Consider the following 27,131-nt stretch of genomic DNA (forward strand, 5'->3'; position numbering starts at 1 on the left):
GAACTTTCTTACTGTAAGGCAACCATGCTAACTACTACACCACCGTAATGGACTGGCTTGTGTTCCTGCCTCATGTTCTCAGGAAGGTATTTACCACAACCCTGACCAAGATAAAATACTAACAGAAGATTAATGAAGGATGAAGATGGAAAAGTTTTGTTTTTCAGCCAGATTTCATACTTGGCTGCAAAAACAAACTTTTCTTTTTGCGTGCATATATGTTTAAGCTAAATTTGAAACCAAAAAAATAATAATAATTGAATTGCTCCTTCTACAAGAACATTAGGATTGGGAGAATTTTCGAAATCCAAATCTTGCATTGCATCTCAGCGTGCCTGGGCTTTCTCCAATAATAGCCACGCCCACACCGATACGCTCGCGTTTATCCAATGAGGAATTGCACGCTAGGAAAAACAAAGCCTCTGATTGGTCAGAACGCGTTGATGGTTTCAAGGCGCCCCGTAGAGACCGCGCTGCGTGCTAAAGCTTGAATGAGGGAAGGAGGTGGGAGGCTGGAAACCGTCTCATCCTCAGCGCGAGGCCGATGTGGAGCGAGTCGGCGGCGGACGCGGCTGAGCAGTTCCTGAGGTAAAGTTAGACACCGGTGTTGCTGGGAACTGAATGAGCTGGAAAGGTTGGTTCGAGGGGGAAAAAAACCCTCCAAAACAAAGCAGTTTTCTGGTTATAACAATGAAGTCGCGAAATAAGCGCACGGACACTTGAGTTTTGTGGAGAAAGGAGCTGGATATTATTAAGTTTGTGAATAACGTTCTGTGTGAGAGAGCGAGAGAGAGAGGGTCGGCGGCGCTTCATCCGGGGACTTTCCTCGTTATTGAGTCTCAGAACTCTGATTTTTCGTCGGATATATATTTTTAAAGTAAGTGAAATTTGTTTTAACTCCTTACATTGAGTCTTAAGTGTATCAGTTAGCCTATATAGGAAAGTTTTTGTAGTTAATGGGATACAAGAGTGTGAACGATACCAAACTCAAACTCAATGGCTGGATCCTAAATGGCTTTCTGTTGGTCTGTGTGGGAGCCATTATTTTATCACATTTATATCTAGTGAACATTTAGGAGCGGTTTGAAATGCAGCCATGGTTCGTGTATGTGTGTGACTAACGAATTAATTAACTAACTAACTCGCGACGTGTGCGGTTCACTTTTTTTCCAGGATGGCGGCGGCGGCGGCAGCGGTGTTTTTTCTGCTCCTGAGATCGACTTGTGGTCAGTACCACGGTGAGAAGGGGATCTCAGTGCCAGAGCACGGTTTCTGCCAGCCCATCTCCATCCCTCTGTGCACAGACATCCAGTACAACCAGACCATCATGCCAAACCTCTTGGGTCACACGAACCAAGAGGATGCTGGTTTGGAGGTGCACCAGTTCTACCCACTGGTTAAAGTGCAGTGCTCGCCGGATCTCAAGTTCTTCCTGTGCTCCATGTATGCGCCGGTGTGCACCGTGCTGGAGCAGGCCATCCCTCCGTGCCGCTCTCTCTGCGAGCGGGCACGCCAAGGCTGCGAGGCGCTCATGAACAAGTTCGGCTTCCAGTGGCCCGAGCGGCTGCGGTGCGAGAACTTCCCAGTGCACGGAGCGGGAGAGATCTGCGTCGGACAGAACACGTCGGACACCGGGAAGCCGACGTTAGAACCGACGCAGAAGGATAATTTCACACCGCGCCCGACTGATAGGTTGGGTCACCCTTTCTCGTGCCCGCTTCAGCTCGGTGTTCCTTCCTACCTCAATTATAAATTTTTGGGAGCCAAAGATTGCGGCGCACCCTGCGAACATTCACAGCCGCATGGACTTATGTATTTTAAAGAGGAAGAGGTGAAGTTTGGGCGCCTTTGGGTCGGGATTTGGTCCATACTGTGCTGCCTGAGTACTCTCTTTACAGTCCTGACTTACCTTGTGGACATGCGGCGCTTCCGTTATCCGGAGAGACCCATCATCTTTCTGTCCGGCTGTTACTTCATGGTAGCCGTGGCCTATGTTACTGGGTTCCTCCTAGAGGACCAGGTGGTGTGCATTGGCAAGTTCGAGGACGGTGGCTACAGAACGGTGGCACAGGGAACCAAAAAAGAGGGATGCACCATCTTGTTTATGATCCTCTACTTCTTCGGGATGGCCAGCTCCATCTGGTGGGTGATCCTGTCTCTGACCTGGTTCCTCTCCGCTGGCATGAAGTGGGGACATGAAGCCATTGAGGCTAACTCGCAGTACTTCCACTTGGCAGCATGGGCGGTACCTGCTGTGAAGACCATCACGGTGCTGGCACTTGGCCAAGTGGACGGTGACCTACTGACGGGCGTCTGTTTTGTAGGCATCCACAATGTAGTGGCACTGCGTGGCTTCGTCCTCGCGCCTCTCTTTGTCTACCTCTTCATCGGGACGTCCTTCTTGTTGGCCGGATTTGTGTCTCTGTTCCGCATCCGCACTATCATGAAGCACGACGGTACCAAGACAGAGAAGCTGGAGAAACTGATGGTGCGCATCGGCGTCTTCAGCGTGCTCTACACCGTCCCTGCGACCATCGTCATCGCGTGCTACTTCTACGAACAAGCCTTCCGCGAGCAGTGGGAGAAGACGTGGCACATGCAAACATGCAAACGCTTCGCTGTGCCGTGTCCAGCCGCAGACTTCGCGCCCATGTCCCCGGATTTCACAGTCTTCATGATCAAGTACCTCATGACCATGATCGTCGGGATCACATCCGGTTTCTGGATCTGGTCCGGGAAGACGCTGCAGTCATGGCGCAGGTTCTACAAGCGGCTCGGAAATGGGCAGGGCGAGACGACCGTGTGAATTTGAATAAACATTCAGGACTGACGAACAGCCAGCTTGCGTGTCTCAGACCTGCAGCATGGATTAAAAAAAAATCAGACTTCTGTGACATACGATGCCTGCAGGAGGATTTTGCTCAGATAATCCACCCACACCAAAAAAGAATGCCTTGTGACATTTTAAATACTTGAACTTTTGGTGCTGACTGTCCACACTTTTTCTACAACTTTTGCATGGCTTCAAAGGACATTTTTTGTTTTTTAAACTGTTCAAAAATGCTTTTTTCTTTAAAGGAAAAAAACACTTCTGTGCCTTGTCAAAAATACATTTGTTTTGACACTATGATGGCGAGAGAATCGTCTCTGCAGTGGCCAATATTTTGTATTTTAATCTTTTGCCTTGTAATGTTGTCCAGACCCTGTATGAAAATTTTTTTGTTTGTTTGTTTTGGCACAGATAGTGCAGGATTTTTGTAGGCGTTTGATGTCCTTTTAAACCTAGATAAACTCAGTTCATGCAACTGTAAGATTTTTGTGGTTTAGTGAAGAATTGAAACTGACAGGCTCTGATGATGTGGCTGCGATTGATGGGATTAAATGTAGGTGTGAATGGGAGGGAGGGGAAAAAAAATCTCCTTTTTGTTTTAATGTCATGTTACTGTTTTAAAGACATGTATTTATTTAAAGTAATCATCTTTTTAAGTCCATATTCTCCATTCAGCAGTTTCACTTAATAAAGTGAGTAGGTTTTTAGAACTTCTTGATGTATTGATTCCCCCCGAATCAATAACGTTTTCTTTGTAAAAGGTTTTTTTTTTCTCTTTAATTTGACTGAAAAAAAAAAATCAGCCCTTCAGCACAGGTTTATTTTATAAACTAGTTCAATTGGAAAACATTTGTATAAATGTGTAGAATGATCTTGTGGCTCGTTATTGGATCCATAGACTTTTTCATTAGATTCTAGTCCAGGCATAATAACTTTCAGGAAGTTTGCTTGTGAGTTCCCGGACCTCAATTTGAGAGCCATGTTGCCATGTCTGTTCTCATTCGAGGAACTGAGCCTAGTTTTGAATCCCAATAGACCGTGTTGTATTGTGATTTGGTCAATTTATGTATCCATTTGCACAAATTGCATTGAAGTGTTTCTCTACTTTCAGCTGAATTGGTAATAACTGATTGCATCTTTTAAAGTTCTACCACACCACTAACAGCTCCTTTTACAGGCCTTTTGTATTTATTTATTCACTGATTTGAGTTTCCACAGAGTCTGAGAACGTGACAGTTATTTGCTTGCAAGTTATTTAGGAAGAATAAACATTGCTTTTAAGCAGCAGGCAGAGATAAAAGAGCGGACACAATAACGGGAGATAATCAGGAGCTGGTGTGAAGTCCGTCACGCTGCTTTCGAGGTGACGAGAAGAGCGGAGATGCGGCGACGGAGGCACACGATACCTCAACTTTCCTTGCGTCGTGTGCTGAAACACAGTAGCTCAACATTCCTCAGTTTAAGGTAAAAGCTTAACCTTTTGTTTGGATTTGTGTTGGGGGTTGTTGGGGTTCCTGTATCCAATGAGTCAGAGAGGATTAGCTCAGAGGGGGGTTGGGGCTGAAGGCTCGACACGGAAACTTCCAGTGTTTAATGTCTGAGATACACCACATGCTGTGGACATTCCTTTTTAAATACCATATAATACAACAGATGCGTCATTATGTTTCATTTCTGGGAATATGAAAGACCAAAATGAGACAAGTTACACAATCAGACGTGTGTGAGACGTGTGCTTTTTCAACACTTCACGACGTTATTTTTCACATGTGGACTTGTGAACTATCGTGCAAATGGTTTTTTATTTATCCATGCAATATGTGATCACATACTATTCATGTGTGTTTAATTGAATTTTCATGTACAAATACCTGGATGAAATTCATGATCACATGACTCGCACAATCATGTTGAGAAAAGCTTGAGTCATTGGGAGATTTGTACTATTGAGTATTATTGAAATTGAATACTTGGACTCTTACTCATATAATTGAGTAGATACTATTTACTCCTTACATTTTCATTTTGTTCTTTAAACTGTTCATTAAATTAAAAAAAAACAACTTTTTTTCCCTTTACAAGGTAAATGAAATTACCTTGCTTGTTGATTTTGTCCAAGTAGAATATTGAATAAACATTATTAAAATGAATAAATAGATGAGAACAAAAAATTCCTCTCACCTTGATTTTTAAAACCCTAAAAAGTAACTTAACTGTACAAACCCACAACGTACACTTTCTGTGTAATTTTCTACCCCATGTGACACAAAGTGCAAAACTGATGCTGAAAAAAAGATTATGATCCTGTATTAATTAAATCAGGTGATACCTCACAATATGACTAACCTTGAAAGCATGTAAAAAATGGATTTGTCTTTGGAAGTGTTAAAATGATCTTATCAGTGTTTTGTTTAATTGCATGTCATTCATTCCACTGCACACACGCACAACAGGAAGTGGAACCACAGATTAAATTATTTTGTTACAAAACTTAACAACATCTGATCCTGTGATTATGACATTGCCAACATCTGATCCCCCAAAATGCTGTTCAGTCACACTGCTCAAAAAAAAAAATGCTGTAAGTTACAGCTTGGTGCATGTGAAGACTAAAGCCAATTTAGTCATTTAAACTCAAAATTGGGAAACGGCGCCTGTTTTTTAGTACTGTACTGACAGAGGTGTGCTAATAGTAGTGACATATAGACTTAGAATTGTGAATAGGTTGAGTATGAACATAATGCTTTTAAGTTCTAGTCATTTGGTAAGCACAGGCCATTCCAGCAATTCCTGACTTGCTACACAGACTGACGCACGGTACGAGACAAACTGTTCCAGCGCACACTACACATCTTCACTTTGTGTGAATATAACGTGAAGAAAAAAAAAACTTCCTTCCACTGCATTCTGATCAGCGAAATTCAGAACGTGGTCAAAAATCAGTATCTGCTAAACTTTTTTTTTTTTAATTCATAATGGCATAGGTTTCACTGAAGAATCACTTGACTTCAAACTGCTTCCTTCTGAAAATGTGATGATGACCCAAAAAAACAAGCAAGTTGCATATTTAGAGCTGTATTAGTCTGGAAGTATACCAGTGTTCAAGTCCAAGTCATTAAAGCAGTATGTTTCAAACTTTTTCAGACCAAGGACCACTTTATCCATTTAAAAAAAAAGTTTGCGGGCTACCTAACCCCCTAAATATCTCGAACAAAAAAACACTGAACCTACTTCAACAGTATATTACAAATTACACACTAATGAAATGACCATTTTACAAATAGTCTCACTAACTCACTCATTGTCCTTCTCTTAATGAGAAGAATGGTGCTGCTTATTCTGATAGATCGCTGAAGCAATGTCTGGCTCCAACCTTGACAGTTTTAATCTCATATCAGGGGCCGCATTGATTTTGTTCTCTCAAACAAAGAATCATTATGTCTTTGCACTTTGTCCTTGCTCGTGTCAGATGTTTCTTGTGCTTTTTCTTTGGACTGACCCGGTCTTCAGCCACCGATCCATTTATCTTTTTGACCGTTTGATGCCAAGTCTAATTTGGTTACTCGTCGTTTTTCCACATTCCAGAGGTGACGTTGATATGGAAGTGTAACCTAAACTGACGTAGCTCGAGGCAGTGTCGCAAAACTGTTGGCTTGCTTCATGTCCGACAAAGCCGAATAATGGGCTACTATTTGAGTTTATACAATATAGAAAACAAAGCTCTGAGTAGTACAGACGAGTTTTGAAGTCACGTGGGCGATTTGAGAAACACTGATAAAATGTGATATTTTACATCAGCTCGCGGACCACAATTTGAGAAACAGTGCATTAAAGAAAATTTCAACTCGAGTCCGAGAACAAGACTCCAACCGCACCGTTTGACGATCGCTGTTGCTGCCTTTATGTGAAACTGTTTAAGTCAAGTTTATTTTTATAGCGCTTTTAACAACAGGAATTGCCGCAAAGCAGCTTTACAGAATTTGAATGACTTTAAACACGAGCTAATTTTATCCCTGATCTATCCCCAATGAGCACGCCTGTGGCGACAGTGGTGAGGAAAAAAACCTTGAAAGGAACCAGACTCAAAAGGGAACCCATCCTCATTTAGGTGTTAACAGACAACATGACTATAACATTTTTAACGTGAAGTCTGTGTCATCGGTGTTATAACTCTTCGCTGATGGAAACATGCATGCAAAACCGTTCATGACAACTACAGTCCTAAAGTTAGCAAGTCAACTGTAGTCCTCAGCCATTACTGTAAGCGTCCAGAGCATCTTCCAAGTGTGACTTTCAACTGTCCGGATGGGGCCATCCTCCACAGGAGCGATGTGATGAGACTCCAGCCAGACGTAGGGCATCAGGATGAATCGGGCAGGTCCGAGGAGCAGAAGTTTACAGCGCATGCGCTGTCCGGAGCGCGCCCGAGAGTCTATCTAACGCATGCGGCCAAGACGTGCAGGTGTGAGACTCTTGCACGAAATTCGTGCAAAATTTAATGTCTATAAATATCGTATGCTAAATTATTATGGCGTGTTACAAAAAACTAAAGAAAAAATATCAGAGTCCTCGCCTCCAATTTACGAGTCTGAACGCAGTTAATGCGCGAGTCCAAGCCAAGTCGTGAGCCCTTAAAATTAGGGCACGAGTCGGACTCGAGTACTACAAGCCTGGAGTATACAGTAAAAATAAACTCTCGAAAATTTCCAGAGAAGTTTACAAAACGGCATACCAGGTGAAACCCGAAGGAGACAAACTGTAGATCTACTGTATACGTTATCAAAACAGTGAATTCAAGTTATTAGAGAAAATTTGTATAATACTTTGCGACTGTTAAGGTATCAACACAGACCATTCTTGTTATGAATATTCAATGAAAATCTGTGAACCTGTCAAGTATCTTGGTATAAATAGAACTACTTTGGGTCAGGGTGTGACGTGGCACAGATTATCAGCAATGGCGGATAGAACGCGATTTCCACTTGTCGATTGCTGTGCCGATATTCACCATCGACCGTCTCCTTTGGGCATCACTTGCTATTTTCCTTCGCTTCTTTTCCGAAGCTGACAATCGCGTTCTATCCGCCATTGCTGATAATCTGTGCCACGTCACACGTGACGTGGTACACAAGAAGGGGAACCTGCCGATGACATCACGTTTCACTACCGCGCGGAAATTAAAAGGGTAGGTGACTTTGGTCGCAAAATTAATATACTTGTCGTTGTCAAAAAATTATGTTTGATATATCATTTTGAAGCTAAAAGATTTCTCTGTCTAGTCATGTTGTCATAAAATATATTGTATTTTATGCCAAAAAATACATCCAATGGTGGAATGGCACTTTAAGGTGAGACGTAACAATCCGGAATGGTGTTCCGGCAGACTCTGTAACAAGGAAATGATATCGACAATCACCAGCTAATTTAATAGGAACTTGTTCCTGAGTCTAAGGTTCCTGTTCTTGGCTGCCAGGAGTGGAACCCAACGTGGTGGTCTGCTGTTGCATGCTGAGATGCTTTTTCTGCTCGCTATGGTTGTAAAGAGTTGCTTGGCGTTACTATATCCTTCCTGGAAGTTCAAACCAAAGGCATTTGTTTCCACCCACAGAGCCGTCGCTCCCTCACTCACTCAGTGTTTTTTGTCTTTTGCACCATTCTGCCTGTGTAAACTCTAGAGACTGTTGTGTGTGAAAACCCCAGGAAGGAGATCAGCAGTTTCTCAAACCAAAAATACTCATCTGGCTCAAACCAACACCCATGCCACAGTGAAAGAAAGTCACACTTCACTGTGAGATCGCAATTTTTCCCGTTCTGATGTTTGAACATTAACTGAAGCTCTTGATTTGGATCTGCATGATTTTATGTAGCTGGCAAGGGACTGGCTGATTTAGAGAACTGCATCAAACAGCTGGTGGACGGATGGGCGTTTCTCACAAGAAAAAAGAAAAAGCTCCTCTTGTTTCATCTTCAACAGATGTCTTTTAGTCCATAATCTGATGAGAGATGCAGGAACTCAAATCAAGCTGATTATAGCACTACTGTAGCTGTACCTGTTCATCTAAACAGACTTGTAATCATGTATGTGATAATGTCCAGGATTGTTGATGAGATTAGGTATAAACAGAGCTAGCATGTTGATTAGCTAGCTCGTCCAAAGTGTAATCTGATGTCACAAATACAGATTCGATTCTAGGTGTGTGGAAATCTCTGGCAAAGTGAATGGAACAGTAAATGGAAACACAGTACTCTACTGAAGGATTTAATTCGCCTCCCAGTTTCTCATGTGTAGAGCCAAAATATAACGCCGTGTTAATCATAATGTACAGGAAAGTCAGTCCAACTGAACCTGCAATGACGTCCTAATTCCATTTTAAAGGTCCCATGGCATGAAATTTTCACTTTCTGAAGTTTTTTTAACGTTAAAATGAGTTCCTCTGACCTTCTTAAGTCACCCCAGTGGCTAGAAATTTCATAATGTGTAAACCAAACTATGCCCAACATTTGAGAATGGCGTGTCAAAACGGCGCGTTGATAAACTCTTCCCTTGCCTACGTCAGCAAGGGAGATGATCCCCCCCCCCCTCTGGATTCCCACCCACTGTATGGATTGCCCGCCCAGCTCAAAAGTTGCCACCAAACATGGAAGTTGTGCTGTACATGGATGTGACAACACAGAAAGGAGTCTGTTTTTACTGCCGACGGGAGAGCCCCTGAAGACGCAGTGGCTTAATTTTATTTACTCCAATAATACGCCGTCGAGTCGACCTAAGACGGTGTATGTTTGTCGGAAGCATTTTCCTGAGGAATGTTTCCACAACTTGGGACAGTACAGGGCAGGTTTTGCGCATCAACTGTCACTGAAGCCTGGGTCCGTACCAAGCATCCCTGCTGCATCAGCAACAAACACCGAACAAGTAAGTGTATAACTGTTAAGTCGTTTTGCCGTGTTTTAAAATCGGTGCCACGTTAGCCTTGCAATGGCTACATTAGCTGTGCAGCTAGCCGCTTCCTGCAGTTAGCCAGGTACTCTGCGCTACAAAACCAAAAAGCATGCAGCATGCTCTGTTATAATAGCCAATCAAAACAGTTTTTACAAAGACCCCCACATTCTTTTTTTAAGTCACTCGTTCATTTTATTTGTTTGTTTGTTCAGTAAAAACCCAAACATTTGTTGAATTTATTTTATTTCCTCGCGTCGCACCTTAATGACGTCAGCGCGCGGTATTTTTCCCTTCGCGGTTTGTTCCTTCTCTCTCGCCATAGTAAGACACCCACATCCGCTTGTTCTGACCCACTGGAGGTAGCGTCACAGTGCTGTTAGCCAATCAGAGGTAACATGTTTACATGTCATGAATATTAATGATAAGACCCGCCCCCACCCTCTACCCTTCCCCGCCTCCTGCTTCTCATTAGCAAAACGATGCACTGGGAAAAGCGCTGAAATGGGGCTTTCTCCCAGGAGGCTATATCTACGTGCCGAGGGTTCATTTCGAGAAAGGCTGCGGATAGAACATCCGGAAACCTCCACGAGCCCGTTTAAAGCATCAACAAACCACCATGCCATGAGACCTTTAACCCTTGTTTGGGGTGTACAAACTTTTTTTTTTTGTACTTAACTAGTACATCGTAAAATGCATAATATGAACGAATTTGGCATAAAAGGTGAAAATCTGAGAACTTGCTTTGATGAACTGCAGAAGACGAAGGGAGGTCAGGTTTAAAAGCTTTCCAACAGGTTAGTGTCGCACTTGCGATGTGTCTCTTCTAAGACACTTAATGTGAGGCTCCAAACTCGGACCTAAAACCACCAAGAGATTGTGCGGTAGCTAAAAAAACCCAAACCAATCCTGTTGCAGCGCTGCATGTTGGTGTGTTTTTAGACCAGACTGAGTCAGGTTTGTCCAAACGAGAAACAACTGGTCCAGCATTTCGCAGTTGTCCATAACAGCGACGTGTAACTCAAATCCTGGACAGACAGCGCACAGAGGAAACGAAGCGTGAGAGCTGGTTTTAGATCCCAAACCCAAATCCATTGACTTCAGATCTTGTTTGTTTGTGATCCACATCAACCTTCGTGCAGACACGTCCCCACGGCGTGTAACGCTTTTTTGTGCTGTACAGATGACACTTTCTTAGCCTTCCTGAGAAAAACACCTGGGTCATGTCTCGGGTAACCAGAACCCCCTTCCTCGGGTTGTTTCCTTTCTCTCAGTCCCACGAGATACAGTTGCCTAAATCATATCGATATCCAGCACGGACACCACCTTCACGTTTCTCAAACATTGTTTCAGAGATGTTTACCCAATGTCGGAGTATTGTCCCAGCAGACGGCCCTGGTGGTACGACCAGATATCTGATGTCTGCTTTCATGTTGAGGGAGTTAGAACCAGAGCATTGTATAGAGTGCCAGAGATACATTCCTGCCTGAAATGTAATATTTCCTCCAAGATGGTGGCATATGGGGTTAATAATGTTCAGACGTACAAATGTTAAGGAAGAAAACATTTAGGGGCATGCTGTTAAATATCAGGAAAATTGTCAGTGATGGGGTGGGGTGGGGTTGGGTGGTGTGATGTGATGCGGCTTGACGAGAAGCAGAGTTCGCATCACACCCGGAAAGTGATTATTGTCCAATAACAGCACGTCCTGCATCGTTTTAGTCTTTCATTTCTCTTACAACGCAGCAATTTCTCAAATATTAGTTTCTTTATCCATTCACAGTTACACTTTACAAGTTAGTTTCTGTTATCGCACAACTCTTAGGCTTCCTAATTTTATTTAATTTATTTATTTTAAATCCAAACTTTTGTTATTCGAGTCGGCACAGAAACATTTGAGTTCAAAACATTTTTTTTTTTCCCAGAAGAAAATTAAATGTTACAGGGGGGAAAAAAATGGTTGTATCCGAGCTTATTCCATAAGAGAGCACTTTTCAGATTAAAAAAGAAAACATAATACCGGGTTTTGGTGCAAAATGAAGACGCGAGTGTGGCAAAGTGTCCAGAAGAACTGTGGCTGGTTTTGCAAGATGCTCAGTAAAACCTACGGCTCACTTCCGTATCAAACTGCACTCACCAGACCTGAGACTAAGAGGCTGTCCACACTGCAACGGATTCAGGTGAATCTGATAAAATTGCTTATCGTTTCGGCCTGGCGTCCACACGGCACCGGCGTTTTGGGTGCCCCACAACGATATTTTTTGAGAACGGGCTCCAGAGTGGAAAAATCTGGCAACGGCACCGTTGCGAAGTCGTCTGGATGAGTAGAACGGATTTGTTTACGATGACGTCACAACCACATGACTAGAACAAGCAGCACTCTCGCTGTTTTGTATGAACCACTGCATTGCATTCACTTTTGTATACAGCTTTTCTTTTAAATAAACAAGTAACTGAACCATTTCTTGAATTTCTTTTTTTTATTGGATAAGACTGCTTTTCAAAATGTTCACACACAATATAAAAAGTTATATAAATTATATAAAAATGATTTTCAAAATGTTCACACAAGAAAATTAAGTTATATAAAACTATGCATGGGGCGGCACGGTGGTGTAGTGGTTAGCGCTGTCGCCTCACAGCAAGAAGGTCCTGGGTTTGAGCCCCGGGGCCGGCGAGGGCCTTTCTGTGTGGAGTTTGCATGTTCTCCCCGTGTCCGCGTGGGTTTCCTCCGGGTGCTCCGGTTTCCTCCACAGTCCAAAGACATGCAGGTTAGGTTAACTGGTGACTCTAAATTGACCGTAGGTGTGAATGTGAGTGTGAATGGTTGTCTGTGTCTATGTGTCAGCCCTGTGATGACCTGGCGACTTGTCCAGGGTGTACCCCGCCTTTCGCCCGTAGTCAGCTGGGATAGGCTCCAGCTTGCCTGCGACCCTGTAGAACAGGATAAAGCGGCTAGAGATAATGAGATGAGAAAACTATGCACACTAATAAAACTAATTTGTACACACAGAAGGCACGATTTCCTCGCGTAGTCGCAGCCATCTTCTTCTTCTTGTTGTTGTGTGTTTGTTCCTGACAGTGCTTCACGCCGGGTAGGTTTATGCGCATGCGTCCTACTACTATTGTTCTGGTGTCTCCGATGGGACCGTCTTACAGCGCACGTAGAGGTGTGGCATGTGTATTGCATCGTTTTCAGCAAGCGTTGCGTTGCCATATTTACCTGATATTTTACTGATCAGTTGCCCATGTGGACGCGATCTCATCTCATTATCTCTAGCCGCTTTATCCTTCTACAGGGTCGCAGGCAAGCTGGAGCCTATCCCAGCTGACTATGGGCGAAAGGCGGGGTACACCCTGGACAAGTCGCCAGGTCATCACAGGGCTGACACATAGACACAGACAACCATTCACACTCACATTCACACCTACGGTCAATTTAGAGTCACCGGTTAACCTAACCTGCATGTCTTTGGACTGTGGGGGAAACCGGAGCACCCGGAGGAAACCCACGCGGACACGGGGAGAACATGCAAACTCCACACAGAAAGGCCCTCGCCGGCCCCGGGGCTCGAACCCAGGACCTTCTTGCTGTGAGGCGACAGCGCTAACCACTACACCACCGTGCCGCCCTGTGGACGCGATATTTTTTTTAATAAAATCTCGTTGTCATGTGGATGTAGCCTAAAGCAAAGGGTCGTCTCGCACCAAATATTGACTTTGTTTCATTTATTATGGCTTACTGCTTGCTGTTTATAGTATTTTAAAAAAACCACACACAGTTTGTTGTTGCATTCTGCGGTTCATCGGTGTGTTTTGTCCTGAAGACTTTCCCGTGTTACAAAGGACAGTATTACAAAGCTGTTGCAAAGAGCTGACACAGGAGACTCCTTGAATAAATGTTAAACAAACGTCTCGTCCCTGAAACCGAGTTGCTCCATGAGAAGCGATAAGTTACTGTATTAGGAAAAAGCACTGTTCAAATTTCTGTTCTGGAAAATTAATCATCACCTTCTGACCAATCAGAACTGAGCATTCAACAGCGAACTGCTATCATTAACTTTGGTATAATTATGAAGGCTCGGTGCAAGAGTACACCATTCAGCTTATTTCATTACCTCAGCTTTAAACTCGGGGTATTTTGATGATGTCTATCATCCGGCGTTTAAAATGGACCAGGGATGTTCAGCGGAACATTTCTAGAGAGGTGTTTTTGTTTCTTGACCCGTGTTTTTGTTCTCAACAGAGAGATGAAGCTGATTAAAGAACCGAGGACTGTACGTTCCTGCCTCGCTGTACTCGTTTCCCATATACACAAAGAAAATGTAGTTGGACACAGACGTGAGCTCATAGGTATTCTACACCCATCCCCCCCCCCTTTTTTTTTTTACCCTAACACACACACCCTTCCCCCATTCCCCCGTTCCTCTCTGGCCCTCATCTGGTAGTGTTCAGGCCTGGTGTGCTGCTGAGAAACTCGATCTTCCCTCTGGGTTTCAGCTATAGCTGAGCCTCACAGCCAAGGGCCTCGCTCACACGTATAACTAACACCATACACACAGTCTCAACGCTATACAGCTCCTTAAAAAAAAAAAAATCCTATGGTATGTTTCGCAAAACAAACACACTACACCGTATGCACGAGATGGTTCCTGTTAAAGCTGAGAGGAAAACTCGGCTTGTTAGGAGAATAAATCTAACAGCCGACCGTAATCTCAGCCGAGGAAATGCATCCATGACTGCAGATCCTGAGAGCCTGAGGCAGGCCTTGTGTTTTCACTTCCTCTCACTCCCACGTTTTCTCCTCTCATTCTCCCGTCTTTCTCACTTCTTCTTGCATAACACTGTTCTTTCCCCTTCTCGAACACTCGTACTTTTTCCCCTTAAAGATTCTTCTTCTTTATTTTTAAATAAACACGCAGTTCTACATCGTGATCAGGTCCTACTGATATTAAAGGTAAAAAAAAAAAAAAAGGTTAAAATTCTTTCACAAGAACTTGTGTGCAGGTGGCACCTCACAGCAAGAAGGCCCGGGTTCGAGCCCCGTGGCCGGCGAGGGCCTTTCTGTGCGGAGTTTGCATGTTCTCCCCGTGTCCACGTGGGTTTCCTCCGGGTGCTCCGGTTTCCTCCACAGTCCAAAGACATGCAGGTTAGGTTAACCGGTGACTCTAAATTGAGCGTAGGTGTGAATGTGAGTGTGAATGGTTGTCTGTGTCTATGTGTCAGCCCTGTGATGACCTGGCGACTTGTCCAGGGTGTACCCCGCCTTTCACCCGTAGTCAGCTGGGATAGGCTCCAGCTTGCCTGCGACCCTGTAGAACAGGATAAAGCGGCTACAGATAATGAGATGAGATGAGACTTGTGTGCATGTTTTTGCATAATTTACTTAAAACATTGACGAGAGAATAGCATTTTTGTCCGTCCCACCTCACTATATCTACACTTTACCTTAAGTCCCTTATCCTTTTAACATCTTACACCTGAGGCATCCTTTTCCATGAGATATTTACTCATAATGAAGCCATGTGGAAGCTATTTATTTCCACAAGGTCTTAAAATGTTTTTGTATAATAACATATTCTATTATATAGACATGAGTTTTTTACTGGGAAATACGCCACTTGTATTTTTCGTACAAGCTCCATCCAGGACACGGAGAACCAAAACCACGACATTAAATCTCTACCTGTTATTCATGAGGAAAACGATTAATCGTTTTGATAAATTTGGGTCCTTTTTGTTTGTGAATGCATCGATATGATAAAAAGAAAATCACACGTTGGCTTGAAGATACGAAGTTTATCTTCTCGTGTTGAAAAACTCACGTTTTTTCATACGAAATGCATCGTGGATCTGAGTGACGTATTTAAATAATATTGGCTGGCGTTGAGTGGTATATCAGATATATTCCATTCAGCTAGCATGATACTGAACAAGTCGAAGATGAGTAGCTGAATGGAATATATCTGATAGACCACGAAAAAAAGCCATTATTATTATACATACACCTTTGATGGAACAATTATAGATTTTACAAAAAGTTAAGAGCAGTGGTGTAACTTACCAGTGATGATTCTGATCGAATGTAATTCAATGTTCTGTCAATCCAATCCAATGTACTGTACAAAGTCAAAGCTCTAACAGTAAAAATGATACAAGTCCAAAAAGCCTGAACAACCACCCAACTTATATACAAGCTCTATCCAGATAGACAGTTCAAGTTCGAAGTTACTTTTGGTCGTAGTTAATTGCTCCACTGCAGTTGTTCAAAACAAAAGGGCTTTGCTGAGTGAAGTCCTCCTGTAAAAGTCTCCGTCACTTTTCCTCACCTCCAAGTAGAACTTTGACAATATTTCTGCTATTGGTCTCTTTTCCAGTTGTTCAATGTCCGTTGGTATGTTTTTCTCTTGTAAATATGCATGAAGAATATCCAGTGAAGTTTTGGTAGCCTTTCGGGTGTTCAGCGCATCTTTTCTCTTTAAATCTTCCGCTTTTAATGAAGTAAACCTCGCCACCATGTTTGTCTACAAACTGTCAATCACTCGCTAGCGTGGAAGTTTTACATCTCCGATGTGTCTCTCTTCCAGTTTTTCGATGTATGTTTTATTTCTCTTATAAACATGCGTGAAGAATAATGAAGTTTTGGTGGCCTTTCAGGTGTTCAGCACGTCTTTAGTTTCAGTTTATTTATTTAATGCTTAATCCGAGCATTGAATTAACCCCGTCTTCTCTCTCTCCCGGCCGACAAAGAAATGATTGTGCGCATGCGCAACAGCAAAGTTTTGTCACTGGATCTTCACATGAGCTCTGACATGTGATGTCGTGTTTTCCTGACAACATGCAATATTATAGCAATATTGCATGCTCATTCTCCATTGGCGAGAGTGGCACAATACACGGAGGATAAGCGATATATTGCATGCCTGCTAGAAAGAATAGAATAAATGTTTTTATTCCATGGAAAAAGTGGCCTGTATGTATAATAATTCCAGATATTTCACTCCAATGACGTCACTCCCAGCGTTTTCCCGTTGACTAGATGCATGTTGACAAACTGGCGAACCGGTTCAAAATGAAAATTCTTTTAACTTGCATATTTTTGTGGATGTCCATACAATATAAAGAACATAACATGGTGGCATGAAGATATGAAGTTTATCTTCTCGTGTTGAAAATATTTTCATTCGTTTGCTTCACTCACTCATGATGTATACATTCACCAGTCGAAAATAAACTTCATATCTTCACACTACTGTGTAATATCCTCTAATCATCTCCGAGCTGTTCTCAGTTCACTAAGCACATTCATGCAAGCTTCCTCCCCTATACTGTATACATTTCACATTAATTTATGCAATGTAAAAATTTGTAATTGACAATGAATTGATGTGCAGTAATTTATGTAATGTAATTGTGTATGTATTTCACATTAATTTATTATATATTTATCATACTATATTTCCATGATGCTTCACTTTCTTTTGTTCATTATAACCAGAACAAGAAATTAGTTTGTAGAAAAAAAGCTCTAAATTTTACCTACTTGACATATTACGTACGTACGCTACCGTTCAAAAGTTTGGGGTCACTTTGAAATGTCCTTATTTTTGAAAGAAAAGCACTGTTCTTTTCAATGAAGATCACTTTAAACTAATCAGAAATCCACTCTATACATTGCTAATGTGGTAAATGACTATTCTAGCTGCAAATGTCTGGTTTTTGGTGCAATATCTCCATAGGTGTATAGAGGCCCATTTCCAGCAACTCTCACTCCAGTGTTCTAATGGTACAATGTGTTTGCTCATTGCCTCAGAAGGCTAATGGATGATTAGAAAACCCTTGTACAATCATGTTAGCACAGCTGAAAACAGTTGAGCTCTTTAGAGAAGCTATAAAACTGACCTTCCTTTGAGCAGATTGAGTTTCTGGAGCATCACATTTGTGGGGTCGATTAAATGCTCAAAATGGCCAGAAAAATGTCTCGACTATATTTTCTATTCATTTTACAACTTATGGTGGTAAATAAAAGTGTGACTTTTCATGGAAAACACAAAATTGTCTGGGTGACCCCAAACTTTTGAATGGTAGTGTAGTGTTTAATATAATGTATGCAAAACATTTAACTGCCCCAAAATAGTACTATTTAAAAAAAGATAAAATAATTTTAAAAAACATAACTAAATAAAAGGCGGCACGGTGGTGTAGTGGTTAGCGCTGTCGCCTCACAGCAAGAAGGTCCGGGTTCGAGCCCCAGGGCCGGCGAGGGCCTTTCTGTGTGGAGTTTGCATGTTCTCCCCGTGTCCGCGTGGGTTTCCTCCGGGTGCTCCGGTTTCCCCCACAGTCCAAAGACATGCAGGTTAGGTTAACTGGTGACTCTAAATTGAGCGTAGGTGTGAATGTGAATGGTTGTCTGTGTCTATGTGTCAGCCCTGTGATGACCTGGCGACTTGTCCAGGGTGTACCCCGCCTTTCGCCCGTAGTCAGCTGGGATAGACTCCAGCTTGCCTGCGACCCTGTAGAACAGGATAAAGTGGCTAGAGATAATGAGATGAGATGAACTAAATAAAAAAGAAAATCCTACTATTAATAACTACTACCCTGGATACTAGTCAGAAGTTTTCCAAGTGTGTGGGGTTACTACAGTCCTGGCAACCCAGCCTAGTCGTTTTTTTTTTTTTTAACCTCAAACAGCGCCAATGTCGCCACCTAGCGTCCAAACTGTATAATCTCAGCTATGTTTTTACTAGAGGACCTGCTTTAAACACAGCACTTAGAAATTAAGGGGAAAAAATCGGAATATACACAGTGTGTGTGAGCAAAGAACACAACCCAGCATGTTATTTGACACATTTTATTTTAAAAAACAAGACAAAAGCAAAATAATAATCTTTATGTTCATAAACCATCTGGATCAAATCCTCTCCAGTTCATCAATGATAATGAAAGCTAAGAAGTGGACAAAGAAAAGCTACACGTGCAGTGACATAAATCATCACCACGTGTGTATGAGAGAGAGAGAGAGAGAGATCGACATCAGTGGAATTATTTCTGCATGGTGAAAGTTAAAGGTCGCCCCTGAGTGTTGATTAGATATCATTCTTGAGTCATAAAACAGGGCCTTATTGCATTATGCTTTCTATAAACAGGGGAGCAGATATCTGAATGGAGATGGGGGGAAAAGAATCATGCACCACACAGTTAAGATATGAAGCTGTTGCTCTGTTGTCACGTACGAGGAAAACACGGCACACGTTTCATCATCCGACAATAATTACATAGGAATAGACTTGAACATTTTGGCGTCTAATCCTGCAGAAATTAAGCGTCAACGATGGGGATAAATTCACTACGGGAATTTGACGAGCTGCTCTGAAGCTCAGCAGCACACACTCATCCAGACTCCGAGTGTTCAAAGAGCGAAAGAGATCAAGAGGAAGGTTTGGAAACAGGTTATGTTTTTCCTTATTCTTTCCTCCTCGAACCCTGTCTCTCACTCTCATCAGCGGAGTATCCGGAGTATCGCTTTGATCCAGACGGTTTTCTTCTTATTTTTTTCCCATTTCCTTCTGAAAGAAGCACAAAAGGAAACAGAAAGAAAATCATACATACAAAAATTAAGATTTAAAAAGAAAGGAGATGAAGTAAAGGTCTAGTCGTTCCAGTAGCCGCCGGTCTGTTCCTGATACACCTCGATCACGTCCTCGTCCTCCATCCCCAACTGCACAGACACACATTTAACAAAACTGAGTTCATGTACGTAAAGTGTTGGACAGCAACCCTGATGTGTTTAAGTACAGTTTGGACACACCTAATTCAATTCAGTGGCTTTTTTTTTGTATTTATTTTTATTAATTAAGTCACTTCATGTCTTAAAGTAATGACAGATGTCGTTTCTCTTTACTTAACACGGATTACTACAGTTGTGGATGGAATAAGGATATTTTGTTACTTGTATTATTATTTACTATTTTATGGTTTGATTTCAAGCGCATTAATAAGGAAAGAAACTCGTCCACTAATTAACTTTTGACGAGGCACGCCTGTTAATCGAAAAGCATTCTAGGTGACTACCTCATGAAGATGATGCCAGTAACGTACAATGCATCATCAAGGTAAGTGTTGGACGTCTTCAGTGTTGTTCTACAACATAAATATAAAATACAGAAAAGCCGCAAAACAAATGAGTACGGGTGTACAAACTTTTGACTGCTACTATCCTGGAGAACTAAAATAGCCCGGTCTAGGAGTGTCTGAGCACGGTCGGTCCTCTTCCAAATGAACTCTCGTGAAAAAGTGATTCGACTCTGAATTAACCCGACTGCAGGAAGTGAATCAAACACGGCCCGTGTGTGTTTTTTGGGTTGCGGCTTTCGTTTTTCGTCCGTAAACTGGACTGGTTAAATAAGCGCTGGATACAACACACACAACTTTTAAAACTAGTTCTTTATATAAATAATTAATTAATTTAATGGGTTGTTTTGGGTTTTTTTTGCATTATTTCATCCCTACATTCCCTCTAATAATTTTCTGGCTCTTGGAATCATGAAACCAAACGAAGCTACAGCATCAGCAATCCATACACGAAGAACAAGAGACATTTCGGTGAGATCTTCTCGCCCCGATTTATAATTTGACACCGGTGTGCAATCGGCTGGTTTTGTAAAACGAGCTCAGTCTACAGGTGGGATCTGGCTGTCAATTTGAAATTTCATATTTTCAGATCATTAACAACACGATGCTGTGGAATTAGTCGCAGAATCTTTGTTATAAAAGCAACTTAAAGGTGTATTAAGTAAGATTAGCTTTTTTTTGGACATTTAAATCCAAATTCACGCCCATGTTTGTGAAGCTCCGCCCCCTCCCCAGGATCTCCAGTGGCCGTAGCTGACAGAAGACGCATCCAAACACAAACGTACATTCTGGACCTGAAGTTATTTTTCCGATATAACAGCTGCAGTTTGAAAATTTGACCAATGGACATTATTGGACTCGAAGATGAGCTTCAAGTTTATGACAAAATCATCTTTCCGTGACTATACGCTGACGTTTGAGACTGCAGCTCGCACGCCTCATTTGGAAGTCACTTTGGATCGAAGCGAACGCCAAATGAGGGAATGGAAATAAAAATGTCATGAAGGAAGGAAGGAAGGAAAAAGGAGAAACAAACCTCTTTTGGAGTCTGGTTATCTGCGATTCTCTGTCCTTCGAAGAGAAACCGTAGAGAGTTCATGGGGACGCCCTGGAGAACAATCCAGCACCGTGTCACTCTCATTATCTCAGTCTGTATGTATACCCTCAAGTCAAATACTTCACTGATGTGTTCAGCTGAACGCAAAGCATTAGGTGTTGGAGCAGAACATGTAATTAACTTAACAAGCAAAAATGTTCGTGTTGAGCGACGTGATCACGTCACCAGGTGCCATTTAAGTTCAAAACAAAAGCGACATGTATACAGTAATGCCGGCTCGTGCTGTGATGTTTGGTTTGAGGATGCGTTACCTGTCTCTGACTGTACGACTCCTTCAGCTTCTTTAGATGCGTCGTCATTTTCACCTTAAAGTGAATTTCACTGTTGTCCTGGAAGTGAGAAGAAGAAACGTGAGCAGCAGAGTACTGGATCGGTTATTTGGCAGATCAGGTCTCCTCAGCTGACTCCTATCGCTTTGAGAGGGTCTCAGAGATTGTTCAGATCTTCAGCCGAGCAGCTCTGCAGAGGAACCTGACTTCTGCCACCTGCTCTTTCCGTTCTATCCATCACCACAATGAAGTCGGGGGTGGAAATTAACCAGTAAACTGAAAACTTTACCCAGCGATCTGTCTAACACCACTCTTACACACGAGTATCAAGTAATCTTTCGTCTTTTCTTACCTGGCCAATCACTTTGAGTTTAATGTACTCTCCATCCTTCTTCTCTGCTCCATCCCCAGATGGTTTCGTCTCCTGGAATCACCAGAAACACAAACAAATCCAACACGTAGCCAAAAATATCCAGACACCTAAATGTCGAACATCTCGGTCCTGATCCCTTTCCTTCTCTGCTCTTCCAGGAAGGCTTTCGACTAGATTCCGGGGTGTGACTGTGAGGATTTGGGATCATTCAGCTACAAGAGCAGTAGTGATTTCAGGCACTGATGTGATAATGGTCAGGTGTTCACATACTTTTGGACACAATGTCTAATCACAAATAAAGGCATAAACACAGCCCAGAATAAACGGACCCTGCAGTCAGTTCTGAAGTATTATGTTCTGTTTAATATATTTGAACATTTTATGGTCAACTTTTAAAGTAGTAATAAGGAACACAAGTGAAACAGCTGAGGAAAAACAGGCTGGCGGAAGTCACACACAGTCCCAATACTGTAAACACTGACGACCTGCTAGTCACCTCGGCTAATTAGCGTTTGCTAACCTAGCATGGAGCTTAGCATTAAAATTTCCACTTTCTGTTTACAAGTTGATAAAAAATAAATCAATCCTTTAAAATGATTCCTCATCCTACAACATGTCGGAAATCAAAGACACACAAGCGTAAAGTTTATTTCGTGTTCACAGTTACAAGATATCAAACATAACTAGCTTGCTAACAGCTAGCCAGTGTTGTTTTCTCCACCGCTTTTGCGACATGCCCTACCTCCTTGCAACATGATTGGTCAATACGAGCCGGCCTACTATGCGTGGATTGGCTAGCAGGGAACGGTCTGCTGCGCTCGGATTGGTTTAGTAGTTATTAGACGCTGGCGCTGACTCGTGCAACACGTCAACCTGTTCGCCATATTGGAAAGGGTGATATCAACTTTGAAGTAGTGATGGGAATTTCGGCTCCTGATATTTTATTTTTGATTTAATTGCTGCAATTAACTAGTTAATTAATAACATTATTATTTATATTTTATCAATAGGATGTTTTCCATTTTATTTTTTAGTTTTTGTAGCCATTGTAAAGCTTTGTAAAGTATAGCAGTGTAACAATGTTCTAGCTATAGAAATAAAACTTACTTACCAATTAATCAATTATTTTCTCACAAACAATGCAAAACTGTGTTATATTACCAATATAAAATACACAGCTGATTTTCCCCTCCTCAGGTGCCTCACAGACTCCTCTCCCCTGCGCTCCACAGCTTTACACCAATTTTCGTATTTTCGCAGCTGTGAATGACATCAACCCCCCCAACCAAAAAAAGTAGGCGTACACCATGCTACTTTTTTTCCTTTGAATGGTAATAGACAACACAAAGACGCAAACGGACAGCAACTTTTTTTGTGAAAGTCTCTCTACGTTTACATTAGACCGTATCTGTCTCGTTTTCTTCGCGGATGCACTGTCCGTTTACATTAAACCACCTGGAAACGGGAATCCGCCAGCATCCACGTATTCAATCTAGATCGTATCTGGTCCGGTGCTGTGTAAACATTGAGATACGCGAATACGCTGTGCTGAGCTCTAGCTGGCGTCTCATTGGACAACGTCACCGTGACATCCACCTTCCTGATTCGCTGGCGTTGGTCATGTGACGCGACTGCTGAAAAACGGCGCGGACTTCCGCCTTGTATCACCTTTCATTAAAGAGAATAAAAGTATGAAAATACTGCAAATACTGATGCAAATACTGCCCATTGTGTAGTTATGATTGTCTTTAGGCTTGCCATCCTTCCACTTGCAAGTGTTAAGTGATGTGCGCTGGGATCACACACACAGCGGCTCAGTCCCGAAAACACTGCTAGTGTGCTTCACTCGCGCGCTCTGTGAGCTGCGCAAGGCCGGAGTGCGCACCCTCCAGAGGGCACTCGCTGTTCAGGGCGGAGTGATTTGGAGTGCAGGATCCCTGCGGAACCGAGCGTATCCGCGTATTGGTATTGTTGTGTGCACGCGAATCGTGTATTGACGTTGCTGTGTGCACACTAATCGTTTTAAAAACGTTAATCTGATGATCCGCTGATACAGTCTAATGTAAACATGGGCTCAGGTGGGGTTTACATTAGACCGTATCAGCGGATCATCAGATTAACGTTTTTAAAACGATTAGCGTGCACATAGCAACGCCAATACACGGATACGCTCGGCTCCGCAGGCATCCTGCGCTCCAAATCACTCCGCCCTGAACAGCGAGTGCCCTCTGGAGGGTGCGCACTCCGGCCCTGCGCAGCTCACAGAGCGCGCGAGTGGAGTGCACAAGCAGTGATTTGGGACTGAGCCGCTGTGTGTGTGATCCCAGCGCACATCACTTAACACTTGCAAGTGGAAGGATGGCAAGCCTAAAGACAATCATAACTACACAATGGGCAGTATTTGCATCAGTATTTGCAGTATTTTCATACTTTTATACTCTTTAATGAAAGGTGATACAAGGCGGAAGTCCGCGCCGTTTTTCAGCAGTCGCGTCACATGACCAACGCCAGCGAATCAGGAAGGTGGATGTCACAGTGACGTTGTCCAATGACGACGCCAGCTAGAGCTCAGCACAGCGTATCCGCGTATTCTCAATGTTTACACAGCACCGGACCAGACACGATCTGGATTGAATACGTGGACCCTGGCGGATTCCCGTTTCCCGGCGTTTTAATGTAAACGGACAGTGCATCCGCGAAGAAAACGAGACAGATACGGTCTAATGTAAACTTGGCCTAATTCGGCTCCCACCGAAGAGCCGGCTCCCGTCGTTCACTTCAAAGAGCCGGCTCTTTGAACCGGATCGTTCGCGACCGACACATCACTACTTTGAAGGTCTATGAATACGTGACTCAAGTAGACGCTCTTTGAACGATTTTCACAAAAACATTTACTTCATGAAGTATATAATAAAATGCAGTAAATATAACAGAACATCAGTATATCCCAGGTAATATGGGATAATGGGTAAAAAAAAAAAAACGTATGAATGTATAATTAATATTTCGATTTAACCTAATTGTATTTCAAAAGATTAACGTTGTCTGCGTATAAACAAACGTCACTACAAATCAAAATATAATACAATACAAGTCCCCCCCCCAAAAAAAATTCTTGAGCTCGACTAGAAAGAAATCTGCCCCTTCTAAAATGGCGGCGCTGTTGACGCATTCGGCTTAATGCTAAACGCGATGTCTTCCCTGTTAAATATGGCCGACCCACTCTAAACCAATCCACGCACAGAACGCTGAATACCAACAGCCAATCCTATCGCAGAAGGCGGGATTTTCCTGAATATTGGTGTAAAGAAACAACTAATAGTCTTACGCTAGCTTGATAAGCTAGCTAGCGAAACCAAATATAAATACAGGTTTTCAGTGACAAACTCAGACATTCAGTAAATATTAGTACACAACAGAAGAAACAGCCCATCTAGGCGGTTATTAGAGGTTAAATTAGCTTGCTAGCAGCATGAGTGTATAGAGCTATGCTAAATAAATACCCTGTTAGCTTTGTACTTTGGTCTCCTTTTTGTACACTAATAAATCAGGAAATGCTGTTTACTTTCATTTAGAAATGTATTCAGAAGCATTGAAACTCACCGTGTCTGACATGATATTCCACAACGTATAGAGTGTAATTTTATTGATTAAATTAAGTGTGTGTGTGTGTGTAATGTAGGAGTAACACACACACTGGAGTAAGAAGAGAGAGAAACAGCTCACAGCGCTCCTGTGGGACACACACGGTGTTTTCCACCGGATCTGAACTTATTAAAAAGAAATGAACCAAAATAAAGAAATTCAGGTGTTGAACTCGGACAATTTTAATACCTGAATTTGGACTAAGTTTGAATGTTCACTCTTTTTTTTTTGCATAATAAATAATTATATGAAATATATCACAACACAATTTATAATGATATATTCGTGATGTTGAACTTTAAAATCTGTGCATTTACACACCACTGTTTTTACTTCAGACAAAATTTCCTGCTCTTGTTAATTTTCCGGATTAAAAAAGTGAACAAAATCAATCAATCCCCTGAAACAGTGCCCAAGTCAGGGAACAGAATGAACTAATTCACACACTGATGTTTAAAAAGAACAGCACTAGGGTTGCCAAATCTGCATCATAAACCCTCAGTCGACTCTCATGGCTCCATCCAAAATGTTTTCACAGCTTTTAAAGTCCATCATCATCTCATCTCATCTCATTATCTCTAGCCGCTTTATCCTTCTACAGGGTCGCAGGCAAGCTGGAGCCTATCCCAGCTGACTACGGGCGAAAGGCGGGGTACACCCTGGACAAGTCGCCAGGTCATCACAGGGCTGACACATAGACACAGACAACCATTCACACTCACATTCACACCTACGGTCAATTTAGAGTCACCAGTTAACCTAACCTGCATGTCTTTGGACTGTGGGGGAAACCGGAGCACCCGGAGGAAACCCATGCGGACACGGGGAGAACATGCAAACTCCGCACAGAAAGGCCCTCGCCGGCCCCGGGGCTCGAACCCAGGACCTTCTTGCTGTGAGGCGACAGCGCTAACCACTACACCACCGTGCCGCCCCGTCCATCATCATCATCAATTTTACTGGGAAATGTGTAGTATTTAATTATATATATGATTTCCCAACGGGCGGCACGTTGGTGTAGTGGTTAGCGCTGTCGCCTCACAGCAAGAAGGTCCTGGGTTCGAGCCCCGGGGCCGGCGAGGGCCTTTCTGTGCGGAGTTTGCATGTTCTCCCCGTGTCCGCATGGGTTTCCTCCGGGTGCTCCGGTTTCCCCCACAGTCCAAAGACATGCAGGTTAGGTTAACTGGTGACTCTAAATTGACCGTAGGTGTGAATGTGAGTGTGAATGGTTGTCTGTGTCTATGTGTCAGCCCTGTGATGACCTGGCGACTTGTCCAGGGTGTACCCCGCCTTTCGCCCGTAGTCAGTTGGGATAGGCTCCAGCTTGCCTGCGACCCTGTAGAAGGATAAAGCGGCTAGAGATAATGAGATGAGATGAGATGATTTCCCAACAGTCATTTCACAAAGTGGTTAACACTGTTGCCTCACAGCAAGAAGGTCCGGGTTCGAGCCCCGTGGCCGGCGAGGTCCTTTCTGTGCGGAGTTTGCATGTTCTCCGCTTGGGTTTCCTCCGGGTGCTCCGGTTTCCCCCACAGTCCAAAGACATGCAGGTTAGGTTAACTGGTGACTCTAATGCCGCTTTTCCACTACCAACGCGGCTGAGTTGGGCTGAGCCGTGCCATGCTGAGTTGGGCTGAGTCGAGCTGAGCGGGGCTGTTGGAGTTGCATTTCGACTACAACCGCGCTGAACCGTGCTGGCTGGAAGTGGGTGGACACATTGGGTGGAGTTAGCGAAAGTGGGTGGAAGTCACATGATATCGTTAAGCGGCGCAAACAGTGACATCAGTGACCTTTTAAGCGGATAATAAACAATAAACATGGAGTCGTAA

General features: G+C 42.9%; 2 protein-coding genes across 4 annotated transcripts; one reads left to right on the forward strand and one right to left on the reverse strand.

The window, feature by feature from the left end:
* Positions 1-506: 506 nt before the first annotated feature.
* fzd7b (frizzled class receptor 7b) lies at positions 507-5,328 on the forward strand. 3 transcript variants are annotated; one of them, XM_060918761.1, is made up of 2 exons: positions 507-588; positions 1,174-5,328. In XM_060918761.1, the coding sequence occupies exons 1-2, from the start codon at positions 545-547 to the stop codon at positions 2,804-2,806; spliced, it is 1,677 nt and encodes a 558-aa protein (XP_060774744.1). In that variant the 5' UTR covers positions 507-544; the 3' UTR covers positions 2,807-5,328. The 3 variants fall into 3 exon arrangements, with proteins under 3 accessions (XP_060774744.1, XP_060774747.1, XP_060774746.1); XM_060918764.1 differs by having other exon boundaries at positions 509-634; XM_060918763.1 differs by having other exon boundaries at positions 510-877.
* Positions 5,329-18,604: 13,276 nt separating this feature from the next.
* Positions 18,605-25,390, reverse strand: sumo1 (small ubiquitin like modifier 1). The gene is made up of 5 exons (XM_060918765.1): positions 25,261-25,390; positions 21,637-21,708; positions 21,267-21,344; positions 20,935-21,006; positions 18,605-19,485 (listed from the first exon to the last, which is right to left on the reverse strand). Exons 1-5 carry the CDS (start codon positions 25,270-25,272, stop codon positions 19,417-19,419), a joined length of 303 nt encoding a protein of 100 aa, XP_060774748.1. The 5' UTR covers positions 25,273-25,390; the 3' UTR covers positions 18,605-19,416.
* Between the last annotated feature and the right edge of the window lie 1,741 nt (positions 25,391-27,131).

The sequence above is a fragment of the Neoarius graeffei genome, chromosome 4 (assembly GCF_027579695.1).
Source record: "Neoarius graeffei isolate fNeoGra1 chromosome 4, fNeoGra1.pri, whole genome shotgun sequence".
Classification (NCBI taxonomy): Eukaryota; Metazoa; Chordata; class Actinopteri; order Siluriformes; family Ariidae; genus Neoarius; species Neoarius graeffei.